The sequence below is a fragment of the Balaenoptera ricei genome, chromosome 11 (genome assembly GCF_028023285.1).
Source record: "Balaenoptera ricei isolate mBalRic1 chromosome 11, mBalRic1.hap2, whole genome shotgun sequence".
In the NCBI taxonomy this organism is placed as follows: Eukaryota; Metazoa; Chordata; class Mammalia; order Artiodactyla; family Balaenopteridae; genus Balaenoptera; species Balaenoptera ricei.
Genome location: NC_082649.1, coordinates 60,528,096 through 60,553,350, shown reverse-complemented (window position 1 = coordinate 60,553,350; position 25,255 = coordinate 60,528,096). Strand labels below are relative to the sequence as shown.

Below are 25,255 nucleotides of genomic sequence, written 5' to 3'. Positions count from 1 at the left end.
CACAGATCCCTTAAGACAAAGCACCATGAGTATTTCCGTCCCTTTTGGGCAGGAGGGGAAGCATGTGACCCCAGCACCCAGACCTCACTCGCCTGTGTGCCACGAGCCTGGAAGCCACACAGCGAACGTGGGTTCCATCTTGGACCATTAACTCTACCAGCCAATTAGGGTAAAGATACTAGCTGGAAAGTCATTTAAAACTTGGCATATGGAAAGTAACACAGATCTATTATGGAGCAGGATACACTTGTTCATATAACTGTTTAAAAGAAAAGATAATGAGATTTAAGAGTGTGGTCCCTCTTTGGGGTCACATGCTTACAATGGGATTGACTTGTTTAGAACAATGCCAGACGGGGACCCCCTTAAAAGAAGGAAATAAGGGGAACCCCATCATACCTATGCTCTGCCCACAGCCCTACTGCAAGAAGCCTTTGGGTCTGCAAGGGAGGTGGTTGAGGCCCATTTGGCCCACCAGGAAACTGAGGTCCAGGGAGTCGAAGACCATGTCCCAGGGTGAGGGGGGACAAGTGGAAGAGACGCTGATAAACTCTGATTCTGGAGCAATCTTGCTGGCCTCTGCCCACAGCCCTGTTGGGACTGTGACATTCTTCTCCCTGGGCAGAGATGAGGAAGCTGATGTAAGGTGGCAGCCACTTCCCTAAAGCCAAAGAGACAGGCAGAAGCTGCCACCAGCCCAGTGGTTCCTTCACGGAGGCCTTTACTCACCTTCCCCACTCAGTGGCTCCCAAGACCTGTTTTTTCTGGCTGTTCCTGGGCAGCTATCACCCCTACTCACGTGTCAGACCCAATGCCAATGTCTCCCTGGCACACAGGTCAGATCTCACCCCTAATCCCCGGCCGGGGCACAGGGGAGGGGAGGGGAGAAGCTTGGGCTTTCCCATCCCTTTTCCCTACCTCCAGCCATCCTAAAGGGGCCTCTTGTACTTCCTGAGACCTCCCTCACCCTCATTAGATCTGATAGAGCTTGAATTATTCAGAAGCTAAGGAGGCGGGGGGTGGGGGGGTGGGGGGGTGGGGTCTGGCCAAGGAAGCCCAGAATTCCCTTCCCAGCCTGGTGACCCAGGGGGACTGAGCACAGGCTCCTAGAATGGGGACAGAGGCTGGAAGATGCAGCCAGACTCCTGGATTCCTCCCAGGCCTGGCTCCAAGAACAGGAAGCCAGGGTCCAACTCATGACGAGGTGGCACCTGCTGGGCCCCACTCATCCATGGAGACTGAAGCAGGGACTGAGGGCTCCCAACCCAAACTGCAAAGTCCAGTGGGCCAGCCCTGGGCTCTAAGGAGAGGCCCTCTAACCTCTGTCCATAGCCATACCACCCACAAAGAGACAGTGTTGTTACAGCCATGGTACTGCTAGGGCCACCAGGAAGCCATGACAGGGCCCTCAAGGCAGACCCCCGCTTTGGGGACAATGGACAAGAGTTTGGGGTCAGATCTAGGTCAGGGTCAGGCTTCAGTTTAAGGTCGAATTCAGCCTGGGGTTGGGATTGGGGTTTAGTCTGGAACTTGGATCCGTCCGGTGACTGGGCCTTGCTTGGCGCCGTGCTCCTGGAGTCCGTGGATGACACGTAGGCTGTGGGTGAGGGTGACGGCTCCTCTTCCCTGTCTCTGTTCCCCAGGGCGGCTGGGAAGTCGGGCTGCAGCAGGAGGAGTGTGACTTTATGCAGATGATCGAGGTACAGCACAACCAGTGCCTGGAGGAGGCCCAGCTGGAGAATGAAACAACAGGTGAGGCCCCCACTGGCAAGGAGCCCCCCTCCCTCACACCGTGAGCCCAGATCCACCCTCAGGTCGAGGCTGCCCAGCTGCAGGGCCATCAGATCAAATGGCAGCACCCTCTGGTCTTCACCCCCCAGTCCTGTGCTCCCCGCATTTGGCTCAGCAGCCCTGGGGTGAGAACGGAAGGAAGTAGATGGCTTCCTTCAGAAGTTGCAGCCTGAGCCAGGCTCAGAAGGGTGGGCAGGATTGGGAGAAGCAGAGAGGCTGGGAAGTTGGGAGGCGCCGAGGCCGACTGCCCGTGGCAGGTGGGGAGTGGCTATGACGTTCAAGGCTCCCTGTGAGGGAGGGGGAGGGCCGGAGCAGTGGGGAGCCCGGAGCAGCTCTGGGCCTCCCTCCCAGAGGTCACCTCCCCCGAGGCTGAGCTTACGGTTACATAGCAGCCTGGCTCAGGAGCGGGGAGCATCTTTCTTCCTGGCTCCCCGGTGCCCCCATCTCACTGAGGCTGGCAGTTAGGCACCCCGTCCTGGGCCCCTCCTCCTGGGCCCTGCCGCCCAGGCTGTCTGCCTCCTGTAGAGGCAGTGAGTGTGTGTATAGCATCACGGATGGCCTCTGCCTCTCCCAGCTCGCAAGGAGGGACGGCCCCTTGTCTCCCAGGGCCCTGAGACTGCGGCCTGGGTAGAGGGGTGGCCGGACCGGCCTGCTGCCTATGCCCCAACCCCCCGCCAGGGCAGGGAGGCAGGAGCAGGCTGCAGACAGGCCTCGGAACGGCTCCACAGTGGGATCCGGGCTCATGCGCAGCCCAGAGAGGCCCAGACCCCAGACTATAGGCCCCACTAGAGCACCTCCTAGGCCCCAAGGGCAGGCCACCCTCGTGGTCCCAATGAGGTCATTGCTGGCACAGGGTGCATGGCAGGTGCCAACACCCTGTCACCAGGCAGCTGGCCCGAGATCCAGAGGAGGGCATGTATGGGTCTGTGGGCGGTGAGTCTGCCCATGACCTCGTGAGAGGCTCTGTGCACGTTCACGCACATCCAGCTGTGTGCTCCTGGCCCCTGTCTGTCTAGGGCTACGGCTGTGCCCCTGGGCTGTGTAGCTCCGTGACTGACTCTGAGTGTCTTTGTGTGTTGGAGGCATGTGTCTGTGTAAGCCTGGACCTGCCTGGATGTGTCTGCCTGGTGTGCTCTGTGTGTGTGTGTGTGTGTCTGTGGCACGCTCAGTCATGTCTGTACGTGTGTGTCTGTGAGTTGTGTGTGTCTCTCTGTGCCTGTGTTTGCTTGTGTCTGGTTTTTCCATGTCCAAGTAAGTGTACATGTATGTATATCTGCGTGTGTGTTTGTGAGTCTGTGTGCCTGGGATGCTTGTCCGTGTGCGTGTCTCTCTGTGCACACACGTCTATAAAAGGACAAGCAGAGCCCCGCCGCCGCCTCGCCATCCCCCACCCCAGGCTGGGCTTTCTTTCCTGTTGAGGTGGCAGCCCCCAGTGGGCATGCTCAGCCAGCCTGGGCCCTGGGTCTCTGTGGGCCTGATGACGTGTGCGGTGGGACCTGAGTGGCCTCCCTGGGGCAGACGCACAGGGAATACTCCCGGGCCCAGCTCACAACCACGGGCCCTCCAGGCGCCCAGCATTTTCTTGCCTGTCACCCCCTCTCAGCTTCCCGACCCTGCTGTCTCCAGCAGGACGCCTCCCTGACCACGTGCCCCCTACCGGCCCCTCTTCCCTGGCTCCCCCGCTGCCTGCTGGCCTGCACCCCAGCACAGCTCACAGCCCAGCCCTGGTGGTGCTGAGATTCCTTGAGGCCAAGCGTGGCCGCCCTGAGGGCAGAGCCCAGCCTCCCTCCCCTCTGTGCCACTTCTGGTGAAGCTGAACTCAGGGCCAGAGACCCAGCTCTGAATCCACTCCTGTTCTGGACCGCCGCTGGAGATCCAGAGAGCCTGAAGCCTGGCAAGGACCCAGACACAATAGCTGGCCTGCAAGACAGGGTGTGCCCAGCATTGTCAGGGCTATACACAGTCCTGCCAAGCAAGATTCCTGGGAATGGCACTGAGCCCTTCAGACCAGGCAGAGCGCAAGAGGTTTGCTGGAGACGGAGCGTGTGAACAGGCTGTCCCCCTCGCCAGCGACGTGACCTGGGGGGCTAGCTACCTAATTGCTCTGTGCCTCAGTTGTTCATCTGTAAAATGGGAGGGGGTTAAATAAGTTATTTATGTAAAGAGGGTAGAACAGTGTCTCCCATATATAAAGGCTACATAAATGTTTGCCGATGATATTATGAACAGGGTCTTAAATCACTAGCAGGATCTGACTGGCCTGAAGAGCAGCTACATGGCCTCCAGAGATGCTGGCACAGGAATGGAGGAGAGACTGGGAGCCAGGGTGAGGCCACAGAAGACTCAGGATAGGACGAGTGGTAGCGGATGGGGTCCCCAAGGCAGGGAGGCTGTGCGCTCTGGCCAGGCCGCGGAGATCCAGGCTTTCTCAGCCTTCAGCTGCAGGTGCCACCTGGCTACCGCAGCCCCGGAAGGCACCCCTCCCCGCTGTCAGCCCACTTCAGCATTCAGAGGCCCGAGGCTCTTCCCCAAGTGGGGATGTCCCTCCACCTCCTCTCCCCAGGCCCCCTCCTTGGGAACTTGGGAACCTTCGGACCTGGGCTGGGCTGGGTTTGGCCCAGCTGGAGTTGACTTTAGCTCAGGGGTTGGGTTTCCTGAGTAAATCTATGGGACTGGCAGGGTTGCAAAGAGACAATTAAACCTCCGTCCGGAGACGGCATCCAGAGGAGTCCTTGTTCCTCGGGGGCACCCAGACCCTGAACAGGCAAAACCGTGGCATTTGCATCTGCCTATTAAAGTGGACCCCTAGACACCCCTAGGGGGTCTGTGCATCCGTCACCAGCCAGGCCTTCAAGGCTGATAGGTACGCGGTGGAGAGCTCAGCCTGCGATGCAGGGCTTTCTCCAAACTCACTCCCTAATCACCACCCCTGTCACAATTCACAGCGTGACCGGGTTGGAGGCATCTGTGTTGTATGTGAGTTTTATGAAGACTCCTCAAGAACTAGCTAAATCCCAACATACCCATCACCCTATCATACCCAACAGCTCCTTTTTACAACAAATATTTTCTAATGCCTCCCTTACTGCTATAAAATGAAATTTAGGACACACAGTTTTGTTAATGATGTTCTAGTTATAACGTAAAACAAAAATAAAGACACGTATAATAAAATACTACGTGTGCTGGAATACTATGTGTACATTCCAGCACAATCACACCAAAAGATAAGAAGACATAGTCTAAAGGTTGTACCTATAAATATAAATTCTGGGAATGTGAGAGCTTTAAATATAGATTGATATATATGCTGGTTGCATCACCGACCCAGGTTCACGGCAGCATCGCCGTAGGTAACGTGATTTTCCAAAACATTGAACAGCTCGTAGTGAGAACAACTCTTAGAGCACAACGAAGCCCAGTCTTCTCTCCCTTTACTTGGCAGTTGCATTCCTGGAAAACTCGTACTGTCAAACCTGTACAATAAGTACCTTGTGTTTATATGTCAAATGGAGTAAGAGTCTAGCCTCTGGTCGTTACAAAAGGTTTTCGTCTATGCAAACGCCCAGCAACTCATTTGAAAGTCCCAAACGCTACACAGTTCATCGCTGTGCAGGGCCATGCAGGGTACCTGCCTGGCATCCCTGTCGCCTGCCCATTGAATGCCAGGGAAGCCCCCCCAGTCTCTGCAACAAACAAAACCCCACCACTGTTTGAAACACACAGGGGGCACTCTGTCTCTCACCAAGGACCATGGGGCTGTACCTATGCCTCCTTCTCCCCCTTCCCTGTACAGCCTGGGCAGGGCTGTGCCTCCCCTCTCAGACTGGAGGTTCCTCAAGGTGGGAGCCTGGAGGAGGAGGAAAAGGGTGGGTGCCTGTGGGCTCAGGCCCCGAGGCTGGAGGCACCTGGTGGCCACGCTGACCCATGTGTCCTCTGCCTTCATCCCACAGGCTGCAGCAAGATGTGGGACAACCTCACCTGCTGGCCAGCCACCCCTCGGGGCCAGGTGGTCGTCTTGGCCTGCCCCCTCATCTTTAAACTCTTCTCCCCCATTCAAGGTAAGAACCCCGGGTTGAAGGGCAGGAGCTTGGTGGCAGGAGTAGAGCTGGCTGGAGTGGGGACTCACCTCTCAAGGAAGTGAGAAGGCAAAGGAGGTGCTCAAAGAGGCTGGAGCAATCAGGGGCGGCTTCCTGAAAGAGGTTGCACTGACATTAGTTCTCTGAAGGACTCATGGGATTCGATTAGCTCTTCACAGAAAGATAAGCACGTGGGAAGGTCTCACTAAATATTTGCTCAGCAATTGATAACTGATTGACTGATAGTTATGGCTGCCATGTTCCCATTATTTGGGGCTGGCCATGAATGAGTCTTTCACTTCTCGGAGGCAATGACCTTTCAGACTTTGCGAAACTGACCTTTCTTACACACCTTGTCATGTTCTGCTTAAGTGAATGTTCACATATAAGGCAGAAAAGAAAAGCGGGAACCTCTTTAGGAAGTGGGCTGTCTTGCTACCAGTAATTAAAGATGACACAGTAAGACATCCTTTCATTCAATGAATGTTCATTAAACACCTACTATCTTGACTGGCACTGAGCTAGACAAGCACAGTGGGGGGCAGAGGGATAAAATGCTCTGTCCTCGGGGAGCTCACGTTCTAGTTGGAGAGGCGTTTAGCAAGAAAACAAATGCATGTATTATAAATGATAAGCGGTGCTGGGAGAGAGAAGAGAGGGAAGCAACCTAAGGCAGGCGTCCTCTCTCCGAGGAGGTGATACTGCAGCTGCGGTCTGAAGACCTGGGCTGGGAAAGAGCCGCAAAGATCCTGGCGGGGGGATCGCTCAGAGGATCAACAGCCCATGGGATGAGCCCTGAGGAAACTCAGTGGAGGCCAGTGTGGCTAGAGCAGGGAGCCCAGGGGAGGGAGGAGAGGAAAGAGATAGGCGGGCAGATGCCAGACCACGCAGGCCTTAAGGACTGACAGGACTTGGGCTTTTCCTACGTTCACTGAGAAGCCACTGCAGGGGTTAAGCAGGCGACGGAAACAGTCCAGTTGGGGTTTTTAACTGATAACTGGTTTCTGTGAAAAGAGAGGATTCTAGGAGTACAAATAGGAAGACCCAACCCCAAGGCAGACGAGAGATGATGATGGTTTGGACTCGGGTGGAGAGCAGGGCAGAGGAGGGAAGCGGGAAGGTGCGGTGGAGGGGGGTTAGGACTCGAGTGTGCCCCGCTCAGGTATGGGTTTGGTGAGCTGGGGGAGGACAGAGGGAGGAGCAGGGCTGGGGTGGGAAGGGTTGGTGATGAATGGGACCTAGATAAGGGCTCAGAGGATGAGCAGAAAGTCTCTCACTCCAGGTGGCCTTTGCCCCTCTGGACCTGTTTCCCTATTTGTAAAGTGGGAACGGGAGGTGGACCAAATGGTCTCTTTGGAGCAGGCCAGCTTCGCTCCCCAGTGCCCGGTGTTGTGACCTCAGCAGTGAAGGAGAGATCCGGATGCCCTCCCTGAGGGTCAGCCACAGGTGTGCTGTATTCCAAGCCAGCGCCCACCTAACCCAGCCCTCTTCCAGGGGGACCCAGCACCTGGGCAGATAGGAGGTGAGCTCCTCTGGCAGCTCTCATAATGCTCCCTTCAGCAGAGCCTGGCAACCAGCCTTTCCTGGGATCCCTGGAAGCGCCTGCTAATTGCATTCCTCCTGATGCTGTTCCTTCTGTCCCTGCTGGAATTGTAAAGGCAGATCCTTCACTTGAGAACCTGGACTGCAGCCCACCATCTGGCTAACCCCGAGGCTGCCAGCCTCAGGGGGGCCCACACCAAGCCTTTCGGCAGATGAGAGAAAGGCAGCCCTTCCTCAGGTGGATTCAACATCTCACCAGACCCTACCTAGTGACAAGCTGAATATGAAGTACACTTTAGCCCCCAGTGTTCATCAGCCAGATGCCCTTGTGCAGTGAACAACCTGTGCAGCTATACTTGGCAGCCTTAGCCTCTGAAAATGATGGCAAGAAATAGGAGACTGGGCTAGGGGCTGAATATGTAAAGGAAAGAGGCTGTGTTTTCCTGGGCAACTAGATGAAGAAGGTGTGAGCCTCAATTCCAAAGAGGAAAGTTTGCAAGTAAGGGAAGTGTGGGATAGGAGTGATGGCAACCCCAACTCCTGCCCCTCTGGGTAACAGGACTGGGGAAGGAGTGTCTTCCCTGGAAGGGTTGGAAGGGACCTGGTTCTACAGGGAAAGCTGAAGAGAGTTAAAAGACGTCATTTGGCCAGGCTGGGTAAAGAGCCTGGGAAGGAGGGGTGGCCAGGCAAAGACTGCTCACCAAGGCACCAAAATGTTTGTGGAGGTCTAGTCCTTTTTTTTTCAATTTATTTTTTTTTGTTGGAGTATTGTTGCTTTACAATGTTGTTAGTTTCTGCTGTACAGCACAGTGAATCAGCTATACACGTACACATATCCCCTCTTTTTTGGATTTCCTTCCCATTTAGGTTACCACAGAGCACTGAGTAGAGTTCCCCGTGCTATACAGTCGGTTCTCATTAGTTATCTATTTTATACATAGTAGTGTATATATGTCAATCCCAGTCTCCCAACTGTGGAGGTCTAGTCCTTTTATTTGTGGTCTGCGTGTCTTTCACCTGCGGTGTTTTTGCCATTAAATGTTTGAAGAGACGTTTTTTAAGAGTAAAAAGTAGCAGGGCTATTTTGATAAGAAGACACCACAGTCTATATTACCTGTGTCTATGGGGTCTGTGGGACATCTCCTCCCCGCAGCATCACGTGAAGCCGTAGATAAGAAGGTCTTGTCAACCTGAGACGTCTGCCCTGGTTGGCTGGGGTGGGGCGCCATTGACAGGATTTCAGCAAGAGAGTGCCACGATCAGGTCTAGATTTTAGAACAACCCTCCAGGATTCAGGGTGCGGAGCAGGTTGGAGGGGCAGGAAAACAGGGAGACCCATCAGGAGGCTCCTACCTAATCCAGGGGAGATGAGACGGTCGGTGCTGGTGTCGAGGAAAGAGAAGCTGGGGCAGGCCTGGTGACTGATGGGGGAGAGGAGAGAGGTGAGTGGGGAGAAAATGACCCCCAAGTTCGACCCCCAGTCACCGAGTAGGGCTTTTCACGTGGAGAACTGAGGGAGGAGAGGGGGCAGGGCGGCCGTGACTTCTTTTTTGAGACCTGACAAACGGGAGGAGACTGGGAGAATGTGGAGTGGCCCTCCCAGCACAGGGTTAAGGTCCCTTGCCCTTTCTCGCACCCTCCGTATCCCCCTCTACACACACAGGGTCTGTCGGTTCCCCAGCCCAGACTGGGGAAGAGACTGCTGGCTGATCCTCAGGGTCCCATGGTGACTTCTACTGAGATCATCTCAAGAGCAGTTCCCTTGGAGTCCTGGGCTTCAGACCCAGGCTCTTCAAAGAGGCCACCCAGCCCTGAAGATGACCCACTATCCCCTTCCCTCCCTTGCTCTCTGGGCAGTCGGGGCTCCAAGGGACAAGGTCCCCCTTCAGCCGCTGCTGGGAGCCCAAAAAGATGTGGAGTCAGGCTGACCTCGGTCTGCATCCCAGGCCTGCTGCTTCTTTGCTGTGTGACCATGGGCAAGTCACCCAACCTCTCTCACCCTTGGCATCCCCCCTTTCAATGGGACTATTAGTAACTCCTGATCACGAGCCTTAACACATTAATGTTTGCTCCCCGCTGCTCCCACAGAAGGCATGTGAAGCTGCTGTGTAGACACTGACGGGTCACCCAGGCTCGCTAGCTTAATTCATGATAATCCCAGGTGTCCACTACATCATGGGCCTGGCCTCATCAAGCCCTGGACCCTCCAGCCAGTGGGGAACCCAAAGCCTGAGCTTTAGTGCCCCCGCTTTAAGGCTGGCTGATTTGGCCTTGTCCCCTTTTTCCTACTTGCCCCAGTCTGTCGGGGACAGTCCCCCAAGAATCAGCTCCTGGGAAGGGGCATGGCCTCCGGGTCCCCAGTGAGCTCCTGAGATCTGGGGCTGAGGAGGGCCTGCAGTTTGATGAGCGGCTGCCTGAAGCCTCCAGGCCGGCCCACCCTCTGCTGCAACGGGAGAAAGCTGAAGGGGTGAGGAGGGCCGGTGTGCAGAGGGGCAGTGTGAAGATTTTTCTCATGCCCTGGGAGCCTCCTGTGGCAGTGCGGTTGGGAGGCCTGTGCAGAAGTGGGCCAGCAGGGCAAGAAACTGGCCCAGCCTAGGGTCCCTTCCTCAGCAAAGTCCTTCCTGCCACCCCTGGGACCTCACAGAGGAAAGAGACCCAATGGGCTGCTCCTTTCTGGTTATCCCCCTACCCCTAGTTGTCCCTCAGTTCCTCATCCATAAAGTAGGGTGACAAGAACCTCTTTCAAATGGTGGCCAGGAGGATTTACAGAAATAGGGAATAGGGAATCACCTGGGATGTTCTGAGCACACGGCAAAGTTTGGAAATTTTAAACATATGCACAGGGACCCTCCCTGAGCTCAGGATGGCTTGACGCCCCCTACAGCTCTGCACCTGGACACCCGAAACAAGTCCCCAGTCACCTCAGTGCAGATGAGGGCCAAGGTTACCTGGGAAGACTATGGGACCACACCTGCCCTACCCTGTCCTATGTATGTGGCCTTGAGCAAGTGACCAGCCTCTCGGAGCCTTACTTCTCAACTGTGAAATGGGATTACTTTCCCACTGGATGGTTGAGGGGCTTCAAAAAGATAATATGCCTGCAGTGCTCTGTGCAGTGTACCTGGGAAAAGTTCTCAAAGCGTGCGTTGTGGTGATGGTGATGGTGATGCTGATGCTGATGCTGATGCTGATGCTGATGCTGGTGCTGGTGCTGATGGTGATGCTGATGCTGATGCTGATGCTGATGCTGATGCTGATGCTGATGCTGGTGGTGCTGATGGTGCTGCTGGTGGTGCTGATGGTGGTGGTGCAGGTGAGAAAGGAGCTAGACGGCAAGGATGTCAGGACCCACCTTCTCTCTCGGCTCTTCTTCATCGCCTCGCCTTATCTCTTTCCCTACTCTTCTCTCCCCTCCCCCTTCTTCCTCATCCTCCTACCTCCTCCTCCTACCTGTTCTCTCTCCCCTCATCCTCCCTCCCTCTCCTTTCCTTCTTCCTCCTTCCCCTCCTCCTTCCTCCTTCTCCTTTCCTCTCCCACAACAAGCCTGGCAGGAAGGCTGTGTCCTGGACTCAGTGCCTCTGTAATGAGTCCTGGGATGGGGGCAGAGGGCTCTTCTCTGGCTCACCCATTTTCTATTCAGCCTCTCCCCTCCCTGGAGAGTGGGGAGCCTTGGGGTCACCCCTCACCTCACATGGCCCCTCAGTGGTCCTGCCCCTTTTCTGCAGCCCTGGTCCTCCAGGGACAGCAGACAGTGTCGCTGTCCTGGAACCCCAGCCTTAGTGGTTCAGCCCCGAGATTCTGCAATGGTGTGCCACTCAATTATTCTCATACTTGCCTTTGCCTGGGCAGGTGCCCCTTCTCCGTGTGTGAGGACTTCACACCTGCGCCCTTATCAGAGATCCTCCGACGCCCACCCACCTCCTGCCTCACCTTTGGTCCCTCTCCAGCAGCACATCTGAACCCCCAGCCCCCAGGCGTGGGAGGAAACCCAGACCCGTAGGCCCAGGCAGGCTGACCCAGGAGGACTGGGCAGGCCTGGGCCCCTTGCCCCAGCCAGAAGGCTGCTGTCTATACCTACAGGACAGACAAAGGAAGCATCTGCCACACCAGCATCCATGGCCCTGTGACGGGGGTCAGCATTCAGCTCATGACAAGGGTCAGGGATCATTCCACACCAAGGATCCAGGCTGCCTGTGACAAGCATCAAAGTTTAAATTGCACCTGGGGTCAGGTTCAGACACGACAAGGGGCAGGAATGTCTGCTCTGGCTGTCATCTGTGTTGGTGCGTCCCCTGGCCGCCCTGGAGGTGCTTCTCCCTGCCCCAGGCTGCCCCGTGATGCCCTGGGTGTCTAGGTCAGAACAGCTGGAGCCTGATGCCGTAGAGGGTGGTGAGAGTAGGGCTGAGCACAGAGACAGCCAGGCCCCATGCCTACTCCGCCGACCTACCCACTCCCTGCCTCAACCTCTCTCCTCTTCACCCCTGCCCTCCACCCAGGCCGCAACGTGAGCCGCAGCTGCACTGACGAGGGCTGGACGCCCCTGGAGCCTGGTCCCTACCCCGTTGCCTGTGGCTTGGATGACAACGCATCGAGTTTGGACGAGGTGGGCCTCAGTGCACCCCACACACACGCGCTAGAGTACCCGGGCCTGCTAGCTCCTAACACTCTCTCCCCACAAGGGGCGCGGTTGCCTTCCATGTCGGAGCCAGGACTCCCAGGGTCTGCCCTCCTCAAGCCTCCTCCCTCTCCAGGCCCACATTCCCAGGGGCGCATCCTCTGGCTCCCCTGACAGGGTCCAGGAGGGGGCTTCCAGGAGGATGACTCACAGCATCAAAGCTGAAGCAGCACCCCCAGGCCAGGCCACCCCACTCCCTCGTGGGAGCCTTGATCCAGCCCTGGCAGGGCAGACAGAGCCCATCCCACCTGCCACATGCAGAGGAGAAACTGAGGTGCGGATCCTGGAAGGAACCAGCCTCAGATACCCAGGAGCCAGTCAGGGGCAGGGACAGGGACAGGACCATTGTCCTCAGTCCCAGGATGGGGATCTGCCCTGGAGCAGGTGAAGCATAGGTGGTCTCTGTAAGGATGTGGGGCCAGGAGCCAGGGAAGGATATTGATGGTGAGGCTGGAGTATAACTTAAGTCCCGAGCTAGGAGCCCCTCTCTGCTTTGGTGGGTGAATGTAGTCTGTCTGTGATGACCTCTGTCCCACTCCCGAAGCCCTTCACAGACAAGGCTTTCACTCCTCCCAAGAGGGGAGCAATTTCCTCAGAGGCCTTAAAAGCCCACCAGATCCTCGGGCAGGATCCTTCTTGACCACTGGCTTCTGTTCCAGCAGGGTGTGGAAGGTGGGGAGGAAGGAGGGGCTGCTCAGTGACCATGGCTCTGTGTGTGTGTCCATGGGGAGGGGCCAGCAGGAAGCCCTTGGTGTCCAGCTTTGTCCCTCCTCCCCAGAAAGGCCAGATTGCCCTCCTCCTGCTAAATCCAGCCTCTGAGAGTCCCAAATGAGAAATTACTCTCCCCCTAGCGTCTTCTTTACCATTGTCCATCCCTCACCACTTGGCGAGAGGGCCTCATTGGGGGGGTCTGAAGGGCAAGCAGTCTTGTGCTTGAGGATGCCAAGCCCAGAGCTGGCCCAGAAGGGCTGTTGGACACGTGACTGAAGAATGAATGGATGGACCAATGGGTCGTGTGGGGTCTTCGCTCCTTCCCCCGCTGACATTTCCCTTGTGAAGGAGCAGAGAAAGGGCATTCAACCCCCGCCCCACCCTGGGAAGCAGTCCTGTCTCATCTGTGGAAACCAGGGAGGAAGGGGCTCTGGGGACTGGAAGGGGCCACTCAGCTACTCCTGGGAGCCCTGGGCCTCAGCCTCCTCATCTGCCAAGGCAGGGATGGGAGGCAGGATGCATAGGGCATCTGCCAACACCCCCTAGGTGAGTCCCCCCACCCCCACCCAAGATCCTCACCCACCTCCCTCTAGCAGCAGCAGACAATGTTCTACAGTTCTGTGAAGACCGGCTACACCGTCGGCTACAGCCTGTCCCTCGCCACCCTGCTGGTCGCCACTGCCATCCTGAGCCTGTTCAGGTGAGGACCAGCTCCTGCAACGGGTCTCAGAGCAGACCAGCCAGGTCACTCCTCACCCAGGCTTGCTCTGCCCCCACCGCTGTCAGCTCCCAGGCAGCACACAGTCCTGCCCCAGCGCCCCCGCCAGGCCAGCCTCCCATAGAGACAGCAGGGTGCTCGAAGTGTTCACCTGTGTCGGCCTCATCCCTCACAGGATGCCCTGTACCTGGGGATAGGGCACCAGAGGGCGGGGCCTGTGCCCTGGAATGAGGCACCTGCAAGCCAGGCTGCACACATGGGTAGGATATCTGGGGACAGGGCCCCCCTTCAGGGTGGGGTCTGCATTCAGAGGCTATAAGCCCTACCCTTCCTCAGAGCACTGGACGTGTTGGTTGGGGTGGGGTCTGAGGCCCCTTCGGCCTCCCAGATCTGGCCACCTCCCACAGGAAGCTCCACTGCACACGGAACTACATCCACATGCATCTCTTCATATCGTTCATCCTGAGGGCCACCGCTGTCTTCATCAAAGACTTGGCCCTCTTCGACGGCGGGGAGTCGGATCACTGCTCCAAGGGCTCGGTGAGGACCCGCCCAGGCCCACCTCCCTGGCCCACCTCTGCCATCTCTCACCTGAATCTCCTCTTCTCCCTCGCCTCCCTCCTGTCTCCCCTTTTCTCTCTCTCTGTCCCTTTCTCTCTCTCCCTCTCTCTTTCTCTCTCTCTCTCCAAAGATGGCCCCCCTCCGACCCTGCCTGCCAGCTCCTTGGATCCCACTTCCCTCCCAGCAGCAGGAGATGGTGCTTGGCCATCTGGGAGTTCACACACCCACTCCTGCCAATGAGAAACACCTCTCCTGGGTGCAAAGTGGTACACTTTGTGCCAGAGCCCACAGCCCCCTTCCCGCCTCTGCTGCTAACTTCCTGTGTGACCTTAGGGAAATCCCTTCCTCAGTTTCCCCATCGTGCAAGGACATTCAAGCTTCCTTCCATCCCTCCTCTCTGCCATCTTCATACCCATGGTTCTGCTCACCGTGCCCGCCTTCCTACTCCCCCCGTTGCCTTCTGGAGCCAGTCCAAACCCACACAGCCCTCCTCTTCTTCTATTCTTCCCCTGCCCTCAGTCCTCTGGACCTTCCTAGGCAAGGGAGGTTAAGAGAGCATATAAGGAATTCATCGCCCATCACTAAGGGATCCATCTCCAGGTGATTCTGTGCTCAGGGCCCCCTCCCTGAGTGCCCCCTGAGCTGAGACAGAGAGCTCAAGACCAGCCCTGGCTCCCATTTGTCCCTTGTGGTCAGTGAGTTTTTGCCTCATGAGTGACCTCAGAGGCAGTGCACTATTTCAGGGGTCAGAAGTACCTTCTCCCCAGAGAGTGAAATTGAAAGTGAATCTCTCCAGGGAGTTCCCTGGCCGTCCAGTGGTTAGGACTCCACGCTCTCACTGCCAAGGCCCCAGGTTTGATCCCTGACCTGGGAACTGAGATCCCACAAGCCGCGAGGTGTGGCCAAAAAAAAAAAAAAGAAGTGACTTTCTCTAGAGAGTGATGGTGGTATCTCAGACATCTCGACAAGGGGGAGGGAACACCCAGGGGAGCCACCCTGGCCATTCCCAGAGCGCCTCAGATGATCCCGCCTGGGAGCAGGGCTCAGACCTACCCGGAGCCTGGGGAGCAGCCGGAAGCCTCCAGCGCACTTGTTGAGGACAATCGTGGAAATGAGCTTCCCGATTCATTAGCAGCTCTGTGAAGCTTTTCTAAGGCAAGGAGAAGCACAGATAATTGTCCTGTTAAAGAGCTGGGTTATTCTTGCTGTAAAGCAGATGAGGGAAGGTGGGGGAAACAGAGTGCCTGTAACAGGAGGGACTGAAGTAAGACCTGAGGAAGGACTTTCCAACCATCGGGAGAGGAGGTTAGGCTGCTCTCTGAGGGTGCCTCAAAGCCGAGGGCACAGGAGGAAAGGGTGGGAACCTGTGTTCTGGGTACAGGGAGGAGTGAAAGCAGGGGGGCTTCCTGGAGGAGGGTGGCTTTAAGCTCTGGCTTACAGGTATCTGGGCTCAATCTGAAACGGCAAATAGTTTCTGGGAGAGGACAGGTGGCCCAGAAGACCTTCTAATCATGCGAGCTGGGCTGCCCAGAGCCCCTGATTGCTCTGCCCAGGGGTCTCCCTAACTCCTCCATTGTCCTCACCTGCCTGGGGAACCCCTTCTTCCTCTAGCTCCTCTGGCCCCCAGGAGGAATGATCATCCCTCCACTCTCCTCTTTTTCTTAACTTCTACTTCACCCTCCTCTTCCCTCTTCTCCGTCCCCATCTTTCCCCCAACAATTCCATCTAAACCCCACTCCACAGTCCACAGCCCATATCCCTACACTTTCAAGGGATTCTTGCTAATGCAAGCAAGAATTCTCCCTCATACGTCTTCCAGCTACCTTCAATCATAATAAGAATAAGATAAATGAGTAGCGGAGATGGTAAGTGGATGGGTTGGTAGCTGGATGACTGAGTAGATAGTGTGTGGATGACTAAGTGGAAGGATAGATGGATAAAGTAAGAAAAATTGGATAGATCATGGGTGGGGGTATATTGGTGGGTGGACGGATGAGCAGATTGATGGACAAGTGGATAAAAGAATGGATGGATAGATGTCTAGGTGTGTGGGTTGGTAGTGGATGTCTAGTATGTGGATAGTAGATGAATGGAGAGATAGACAGGTGAGTGTGTGGATGGACTGATAGATGGAAGATGATGGATGCAGATAGATAGTTAATGGATGGATGCATGGATGGTAGATGGATAGATGGGTGAGTTGGCAGTGGATGTCTGGTGGGTGGGTGGGTAAGTAAATGGATAAATAGATAGGTGGGTAGGTGGATGGTTGGATGGGTAGGTGGGTGGATAGATATATAGATAGGAAGATGAATAGATGATAAATTGATGGGTGGATAATTAAAATTGCAAGCTTATTCCAAAGCATCAGATGATCTAAAATTAGGGATAATGGGAAAACCACTGAGTATATTTATAAAGGAATAATACAAAAATAACTAAGAGAGTAAGTTGGCTGTACTGCAATCCTGTTTGTCACCCCAGACAGAGATGTGGGCAGGCAGGGGCCCCTGCTAGCTCCACTGAGGCCCCCTCTTCTCCTCCCCCTGCAGGTGGGCTGTAAGGCAGCCGTGGTGTTATTCCAGTACTGTGTCATGGCCAACTTCTTCTGGCTGCTGGTGGAGGGCCTCTACCTGCACACCCTGCTTGCTGTCTCCTTCTTCTCCGAGAGGAAGTACTTCTGGGGGTACATATTCATCGGCTGGGGTATGGTACCAGGGAGGGCTGCCAGGCTGGGAACAAGGGGGCAAAGCCTGGGGAGCTCATTAGGGGGGTGGGTACCAACCCAGCCTGCCGCCTTAGGTCTTGCTGGGCTGCAGATCCTGCCTGCAAGGCACTTGGCCATGGGTTGATAAAAGTCCTCCAACTGTCTGACCCCTGGGCAGGTGCCTTCTGGCTGCAGCTGCACCTCGAGCTGACCTGTGGGACAGGCAGGTTCTCTGAGCAGCCTTCCATTTCCCCTCCAGTCCTTGAAACACACAGGGCCGCTGCTGATCTCTACAGTGCCTCTGCCAAAATGAGAAAACGAGTCCCCTTTAGGCAGACACAGTCCCTCGGACCTAGAGCGTCACCCGCTCAGTGAGGCATCTTTGCGCACTGAACTACCTATATATGCCACCATAGGTGGCCACGTTGGAAACCCACCCTTTTCTCTCCCTGCCTCTTCCTGGTTCTTCCTCCTTGATCTCCCTCTCTCCCTGCCACACCCTCTCCTCTTTCTCTCTCCTTTGGCCCTGACAGGGGTGCCCAGCACATTCACCATGGTGTGGACCATCATCAGGATCCATTTTGAGGATTACGGGTGAGCTGTCACCCTGCCCCCTCCTCCTGGCTGCTGTCACTCGGGGCAGATCCCCCGGGTGGATGAGGGGGACCATGGAGGAACAGACTCTGGGCCAGTGGTCTCTAAAGGGTTTGGGGGCAGAGCCGGGGACAACAGGAGGACTGCTGACTCTCTCTGGCCAAGGACAATCTCTCTCATTCTCCCCCACCGTACCCTGCCCAGATGCTGGGATACCATCATCTCCTCACTGTGGTGGATCATAAAGGCCCCCATCCTCGCCTCCATCTTGGTAAGGCCTCCTCCCACCACTTAGGGATGGGGAGACTGAGGCCCGGAGTGGGTAGACAACTGACCAAGGTCCCACAGGAAATTCGTGTCTAGGTCAGAACTGAACCCTAGGCTTCCCAATGCCTAATGCAGGACTGTCCCCAGCCCTTTCCCCACCAGTTCTTCCTCTAGAGTAGAGAAAGCAGATTGGGAGGCCCAGCCCTTAGGGATGTGAGGGAGAGTTCCTGGATGACTTTCCCAAAGCGGGAAGAGCTAGGGGAGAGGTAAGATGGATGGATAGCTGGGCCCTGGGGAAGAAGACAGGCCATCAGCCCAGGGGGCTGGACACCCTGCCTCCCCTCTCTGACCACCCGACCACGGCCCCCAACCACCAGGTGAACTTCATCCTCTTTGTTCGCATCATCAGAATCCTGGTTCACAAACTGCGGGCCCCAGATGTCGGGAAGAGTGACAGCAGCCCATACTCGTGAGTATGGGCCCAGGGCCCCGGCTCTCCCGGTATCCCCAGCCCCAGTCCACAAATCATCCCACGTCCCCTGGAAGTCCCCCTCCAGAAGCATCAAAAAGCCACCTTGCTCTTGCCCACCTCTGCCCCCATGGCCTGGCTCAGTGCACGAGTGTCCCCTGCCCAGTCCCACCCTCACCAGGCCCATGAGTCCCAGGTCTGCTTCTCCTGCATGACTTACCTAGCAGGTGATCGGCCCCGCTGTGTATCTGCTGTCAAGCCAGGGAGCTCAAGAACACAGTAGATAACCTGTGTCCTGTTCACACCGTGTGCCCAGTCCCTGGCATGGGCCTGGCACAGAAAAGGGGCACAGTAGATGCGTGCCCCTGGGGAGCCCCCAGTCTACCAAGGAAATGGCCATATTCGGGACTCAGTTCTCCCTGAGAGTAGTAACGGCATCCACAGGTTACATGCCAGGTGTGTGCAACGGGGTTTCCAAGCATCATCTCATTTCATCTGTACAGTCTCCTCTAAATTGTCCCCATTTCACAGATGAGGAAACTGACACATACTCCCTCCTCCTCTAGGGTTTGGGAGCACATTGTCTTGGCAGGGGGAGGGCACGGTGTCTGTGGGACAGGGGTCATATCCTTGCTTGGAAAGGTGTGAGGGCTCTTCCTGTGCTTGGGGGGCCTGGAGAACAGGCAGGGTTTCATGAGAACAACAAGGCTGGAAGATAGAACTACAGAAACATGAAGGGGGTGGCTGTGGGAGTGTGAGTCGGTCTGTGTGCCCACAGATGGGAACAGGAGATTGATTATCAGCACTGCACAGACAAGACAAACCTGGGGTGTCCCACAGGGACCTTCCAGTCCTGTGATCCAGAATGTTCTCCTGGGCCTGGCGAATCTCCTGGGGAATCTGTGCTGTGGTTCTAAGATTCCTGGCTAGAATGTCACGAGCTGCTGGATTTAGGATTCTATTCTGGAATCCTGTGATTCTCTCTGATGAGACTAAGACTCCCGTTCCTGGTGTGACAGCACTTCCTCCCTCGGGGTGTGGAGTTGGAGCTTCCCTTCCAGTTTGAGAAAGGAAGGCCCTGCGGGGGTCTGCAGTCTGCCAGGGGGTAGCACATCAGGCCTGTGCCCCCTCTTCCTCTACTTTCCCTGTGGGGCCTTGTTTTCCCCAACATACAGCTGCTCAAAAGGGCTTGAATCTGAGGCAAAGAGAGCCGGTCATCACCAGGTCCACGTGGGTGAGGTGGAAACTGAACAGCTGTCGGCAGGCAGAAGGGGTGGGGGGAGTAGGAGATGGAGCTCCCCGCGGAGAGACTGTCAGCTCCCACTCTCTACCTCCCCACAAGCCTTCAATTTAAAGAAAGCCTCCATCTGTCAGCCTCAGGCGCGTGGGATAGGTTTGCAGTCAAGGAGCGGTGGGCAGTGCTCGGGGATACTGGCGTGGCTGGGAACCAGGTCCAGGAAGGAGTGGGAGGGGCAAGGCCAGCTCCTCTGCCCCCAGTTTGCTGTGGGTCCTCAGGCCCAGGGCCAGGCCTACCTGGACTGACTGCCAAGGCAGGAGAGACAGAGACAGAGACAGAGACACACTCACTCCTCAGACCTCTCGCAGCCAGGGAACTGTGGGTTCACACTGCCTGGACCAGCTATGAGGTCAAGTGGCTGGGAGGCCTGAACCAGGATGAGCTCTGCTCCATGGGAAAGGGGCAGCTCATTTAGAGTGACTGTGGACCCTGCTGAGCACACATGGCCGGTGAAGGAGGAGCTGGTCCTGCAGAGAATTCTGGGGGTGCGTGTATTGGTGTGGGGAGCAGGGGGGAGGGGAAAGGGGTAATCCCAGAAAAGGTGGCAACTCCTGGGGAAGTGGATACAGCAGAGAAGCCAAAGACAGGGCTTTACTAGTTGACCCTGAGTCATCCCTGGTGACCAGACACAAACTTGAGCACCCGTCATCCTCCCAAGTGGCCTTGGGCATCTGTGGTCAGCAACCCAGTTACAAAACCTTCCTTCCCAAATGCCCTCATTTCCAGTAGAGTATTGGTCTCTCATAAATGCACTGTATTTCATAGCACCCAAAGTGCTTCCAAGTTTACAGTGGGCCGCACTTCTATTACTTGACCATGTTGAGCATACACTTGCCCCATTGTACAGATTGGAGAAACTGAGACCAGGGGAAGGGAAACCAGGATCTCCTGTTGCTCAAGAAACTATCCCCATTAGCGGCCATAGAGCCGGAAATACCACTATTACACGTAATCCTCGGGATTCAGCCCTGGCCCTCCTTTATACTCTCTCCTCCAGAAAGTGAAAATAGAGGGGTTTCTCTCTCCTTGCAAGCTACATTTGCTAGGATTCTTTATCCACTGACTTCTAGTTAAATTTGACCAGTGGGAGGCTCTGGAAGGGGATTAGATAGGACAAAGGGGAGGGAAGCTACAGACCCTCTCTCATGGCTCCAGCATTGACCCTGGCATGGTCTCTGGCATTGACTATATCTCTTTGTGGCTCAAGGTCATTCAAGAAGCCCTTCTCAACATGTTTCCATCTCATTCAAGGGACTCCTCCCACGTTGATTTTAGCGCTGACTAAGGCCTCCACCATCAGAATCCCAACCCTTTCCAGGTAGCCCTGTCCTTGGGTTCTGGTAAAACCACCTCTTCCCTTTGTCCCTCTTTCACTGGAGCTGGAAGTCCAAGGGAGGAGGCCCAGGGGGCATGAGGTCATAGGCACTGCAGATAGGGAACAGAAACAGTTGTGGACATAGGACTGATGGGAACCAACAGTCTATCCTCACACATCCTGGTCGTTGTCTCCGTCTTCTGTGCCCACATGTGTGGACACCCATACCCACTGCCTGCCCCTCCCCTGCCCCCAGGAGGCTGGCCAAGTCCACCCTTCTGCTGATTCCCCTGTTTGGAGTGCACTACATCATGTTTGCCTTCTTCCCCGACAACTTTAAGGCTGAAGTGAAAATGGTCTTTGAGCTCGTCGTGGGGTCTTTCCAGGTATGAACTGTGGACTTAAGGCTGCGTTCTTCTCTGGGCTTTAAGGGAGGAAATTCACCTGGGGCCTTGGCCTCTTGCCGCTAGATTCCAATCTTTTCATTGCAATAAGTATTTATTAAGCACCAACTGTATGTTTAGTCCTTTGTTTCACCAGGGGAACACAGGAGTGGGGCAGGGTTTGGGGCTCCCGGGGTCTGTCAACCTCACCTCTCCCCCTCCCTTCCTCCCCAGGGTTTTGTGGTGGCCATCCTCTACTGCTTCCTCAATGGCGAGGTAAGCCCTTCTCAGACCTTGGGGGGTCAAGGAACAGAACTCTGGTAGCCCCAAGGTCCAAAACCCCTGACGGGATATGTGCAAAGAAGAGTCAAACCTTGCTACTCCAAGTGTGGTCCTCAGACTAGTAAATCAGTGATGGCACCTAGGACCTTGTTTAAAATGCTGATTTCTGGGCCCACCCCAGGCCTGCTGACTCTGAATCTGCTTTGAAGAAAACCTCAGGGGATTCATGTGCACATCAGAGTTTTAGAAGTGCTGTGTTAGGTGGCTGTGTGCAGAGTGAGTGGGGATGGGTGAAGTGAAGGCTGAGTCACTGTGGAGCCCTGGTTACAAAGCACAGAAATCTATTTGGATGAGCTCCAGTGAGCTGGAGGGCAGGGATCAGGAGATTGGGCCGCATACCTCTCCCTCCCTGGACTGAATTCTCTGATCCTCTCTGGCTCCCACCTCCCCCGACTCCAATCCCTGGATTTGACCTGGCCCCTAGAAGGTCCCATCTCTGCACTGCCCAAGGTAGCATCTGGCCTTTCAAGGTAGATTCCCCAAGATGCTGTGACTGTCTGGCTCACGCACCCTAGACGGAGTGCAGCCCAATCAGCAATGCAGGAGGCTTCATAGGGGCGGGCCTGACCACCCTCCCTTCTCCCAGGTGCAGGCAGAGCTGCGGCGGAAGTGGCGGCGCTGGCATCTGCAGGGCGTCTTGTGTTGGGACCCCAAATACCAGCCCCCGTCAGCAGGCAGCAGCGGGGCCACGTGCAGCACGCAGGTCTCCATGCTGACCCGCGTCAGCCCCGGCGCGCGCCGCTCCTCCAGCTTCCAGGCCGAAGTCTCCCTGGTCTGACCGCCAGGTGCCCAGGCGGGTGGGCGGCCCCTCCCGTCCGCACCGCCCCCCACCCCGCGCGGCACCGGGGGCAGAGACCTGCCAGGCGAGGTCAGCCCCAGCCCTGAGCTCGGAGGCTGCCCGGGCACCCCCAGCTCACTGTCCGGAAGCCCCTGGAGAACGCTGCCCTTGCGCCTGCCTGGGAAGACGAGGACGCATAGATGGGAGAGGGCTGGGAGCTCCTACCTAGAAGATGCGGGGTGGAGCTCAGTCTTCAGACTCCGCCCCCAAAGGCCCCCTCTGCCCATTAAGGGCAAGAAATCTGCATACTCTCACCTGATTCCACCCCCTGGTAGATCTCACTACCCATCCGAGGAGGGCCACTGCCTATCCCCTGACAATGCATGTGGGAACGTGGTGTGATCTGAGGGGACAGAGGTCTTGCCCCGAAAGGTCACCTGCCACCGCCACCTCGACAGTGCCTGAAGTTCCACCATTGCTGTCAGTTTCCTTTGGGTTAAGCATCACCATTCAGGCATCTCTCCAAAGATGCGGTCCCCTCCCTCAGTGCCTCCTCATAGCTGCCAGCTCTTCAAGGTGAATGAGTTTTTCTGCCTCCGGCAGATGCGGTTGTAAACAAGGGGTTTTAGTTTGGGGAGGGCAGCTATCTTCATAGTCCCCGCTAAAGTGGAGTCATCCCGGGATGGCTGGAACAATTTCAGGAGCTTGCCACCAGCCCTACCAATCCCTATGGGCTGTGGGAGCTGCCCCTGGCTGGCCAACTATTAGGACCGGGCTCAGAGATGTACACTCTTGGGCCCCTTAATCCTCAGAGCAACCCAGCAAGGCGGGCACTACTGTCCCTGTTTCACAGTGAGCCTCACAGAGAGCAGGTACCTCATCTTGTCACACAGACAGGATTTGAACTCAGATCTTGCTGATGGGAAAGGGAAAGCACAGACTCTTAACTGCTGCCTTTGATATATTGTAACAAGCTGGATCCTCTTGCTTATTTGTATCACCACTGATATTGTTATTACCACCATCCCCCAAACCCCTTTCCCACCCCACCCTCCCTGGAGTGTGGCTGAGGAGTCCTCCAGCCCATCTGGACAAGAAACTGGTGGTTGTCATGTCCTGTGTCCGCCCTGCACCCCTGTGGCCACACGGCTTCCTACCCACGCCCCAGCTGGAAGATCCCCTTGGGACTGCAAACAGGCTTGTGCAACAATAAACACTGGGTTGAATTCGCTTGGTTTTCCTGGTGGTTGGTGTTCCCATGTGGGCTAAAATGGAGACCAGCTTCCAACTTGCGGCCACGCCCCCCACCCCCATTCCAAGAAGGGCTGGTCCAAGACATCACTGAAGCCAGGTGCCACCACCCCTCTGGCTTCCATGTGAGGAACACACAGTTCTAAGGGCTTTCAACTCACATCTTGTTGAGTGGTACCCTCTCTCCTCTGAGTGTGGTGAAGTTATACCCCATCCTCATAGTGTCCTCCCACCCCCTGAATCCAACCAAGAAGAGATAGTTCTATTCTTGGATTTATACAAATCAGCTGACAGAGCTGCCCTCGGTTCCAAAAATGGTTACATGGGGGTACCTGCGCCCAAGGAGCACATGTGAGATGACCATGTTGCCAAGAGGTGGCAGATAGAGGACAGAACAGATGTCACCAAAACAGAGACAATACAGCGAATAGAAAGGTTTAGACACAGAGGCTGCAGGGCGAAGAAGATGACGCTAGTCAGCAAGGGATGGATTCAAAGCCACTGCTCCAGCTGACCTCCCTGGCTTCCCCTTCCTGCAACCTTCCTGCCTGGACCTGGCCCATCCACCACCGTGCCTGAAATCCCACCATTAGTGAGTCATGTCTGGGGAGAAGCAGAGTTACCAGCCAGGAGGGTAAAAAGTGAATAAAACAGAGAGAGACCCAAGACAGGGACAAAAAAGGGAGGACAGGAGTGGGGCCCCGCCTGGGAGGTAGCAGGAAGTGAAAAGCTCCCCACCCCCCAACCCCTGGGAGTGGGGAGCATTCAGGAATGGGGAGAAGGTGAGACACTGTCCCTGGCCAGCAGAGGTCATGAGCAGACATCCCAGGCTGCGCATGGAATGGGAGTGGAATAGGGGTGACCACGAGCAGAATTTCTCCTGCAGCCCCTCTTTCCTCCAGCTCCCCGGTCCCTCTCCTGCCTTTCCCGGCACAGACCAGACCGGCTCATCTCTATTGCCACCTGGTGGTGCCTCAAGGACATCACCAAGGTTGGCCTTAGGGGCCCAAATACCTAGTCCCAGCCCAGCTCCCAGCTCCCAGAGTGCGGGCCCCTCCCCAGGAGGCCAGTTGACACAGAGGGCAGACCTCTCTCCTCAGCTCCATTTCAGAACAAGATACAAGAGAGAGGAAGTGGTGAGGACACAGGATTGATGACCCCAGGGACAGTTTGGGATTAAGGAGACCCAGGACCTGGCCCTCAGACCAAGGCCCCTGACCTTGTGGCAGTGATTCCCGTCCCAGACCCGGCTGTGACCCCAGGTGGAACCAGACCTCTGGTTGCCCACAGGCTAGGCCCTGACCCTTTACCAAGGTTGAACCCAGACCCTGAGGACAAAGCCCAGTTAACTCAGGTGGGCTCCCTCTGGGAAGGCAAAGACAAGTAGCCCCTCACCATCCTGGCACAGACGGCCACCATGTGGATGACTCCTGCCACTCCAGGGGACAGGCTGCCCAAGGAGGGTGACCAGTCTGCCAGTAGAATGGCTAGGGAGCATCTTCCCAGGTGAGGGGCGGTCCCTGAGGACCAGGTAGTAGTCTCCAGATCCCAAGGGAGCATGAGAGATGCCAGGGACACCTGAATCGAGGTGAGCAGGTGCGGGGAGCCCTTTGCAGTAGGAATTCAGGGGGGACTTCTTAAATGAGGCCAAGGGGATGAGGGTGGGTTTGGGGCAGGCCACTCGGGCTGCTGAGAAGGGCCCTGGGGACAGGCCAAGGAAAAGCTGCCAGTCCGTCATCCAGGTGAGGAAGGACCTGGTTTGGGACATGCTGAAG

The 25,255-nt window shown here is 56.2% G+C and overlaps 1 protein-coding gene across 2 annotated transcripts; it reads left to right on the top strand.

Moving 5' to 3' along the window:
* The first annotated feature begins 1,648 nt into the window (after positions 1-1,648).
* On the top strand, positions 1,649-23,444 carry VIPR1 (vasoactive intestinal peptide receptor 1). Of its 2 annotated transcripts, XM_059937593.1 has the most exons (12): positions 1,649-1,752; positions 5,745-5,852; positions 11,909-12,015; positions 13,395-13,498; positions 13,924-14,056; positions 16,630-16,783; positions 17,318-17,378; positions 17,583-17,649; positions 18,023-18,114; positions 20,983-21,112; positions 21,344-21,385; positions 22,038-23,444. In XM_059937593.1, exons 1-12 carry the CDS (start codon positions 1,686-1,688, stop codon positions 22,227-22,229), a joined length of 1,257 nt encoding a protein of 418 aa, XP_059793576.1. In that variant the 5' UTR covers positions 1,649-1,685; the 3' UTR covers positions 22,230-23,444. The 2 variants fall into 2 exon arrangements, with proteins under 2 accessions (XP_059793576.1, XP_059793575.1); XM_059937592.1 differs by lacking the exon at positions 20,983-21,112.
* Positions 23,445-25,255: the final 1,811 nt, after the last annotated feature.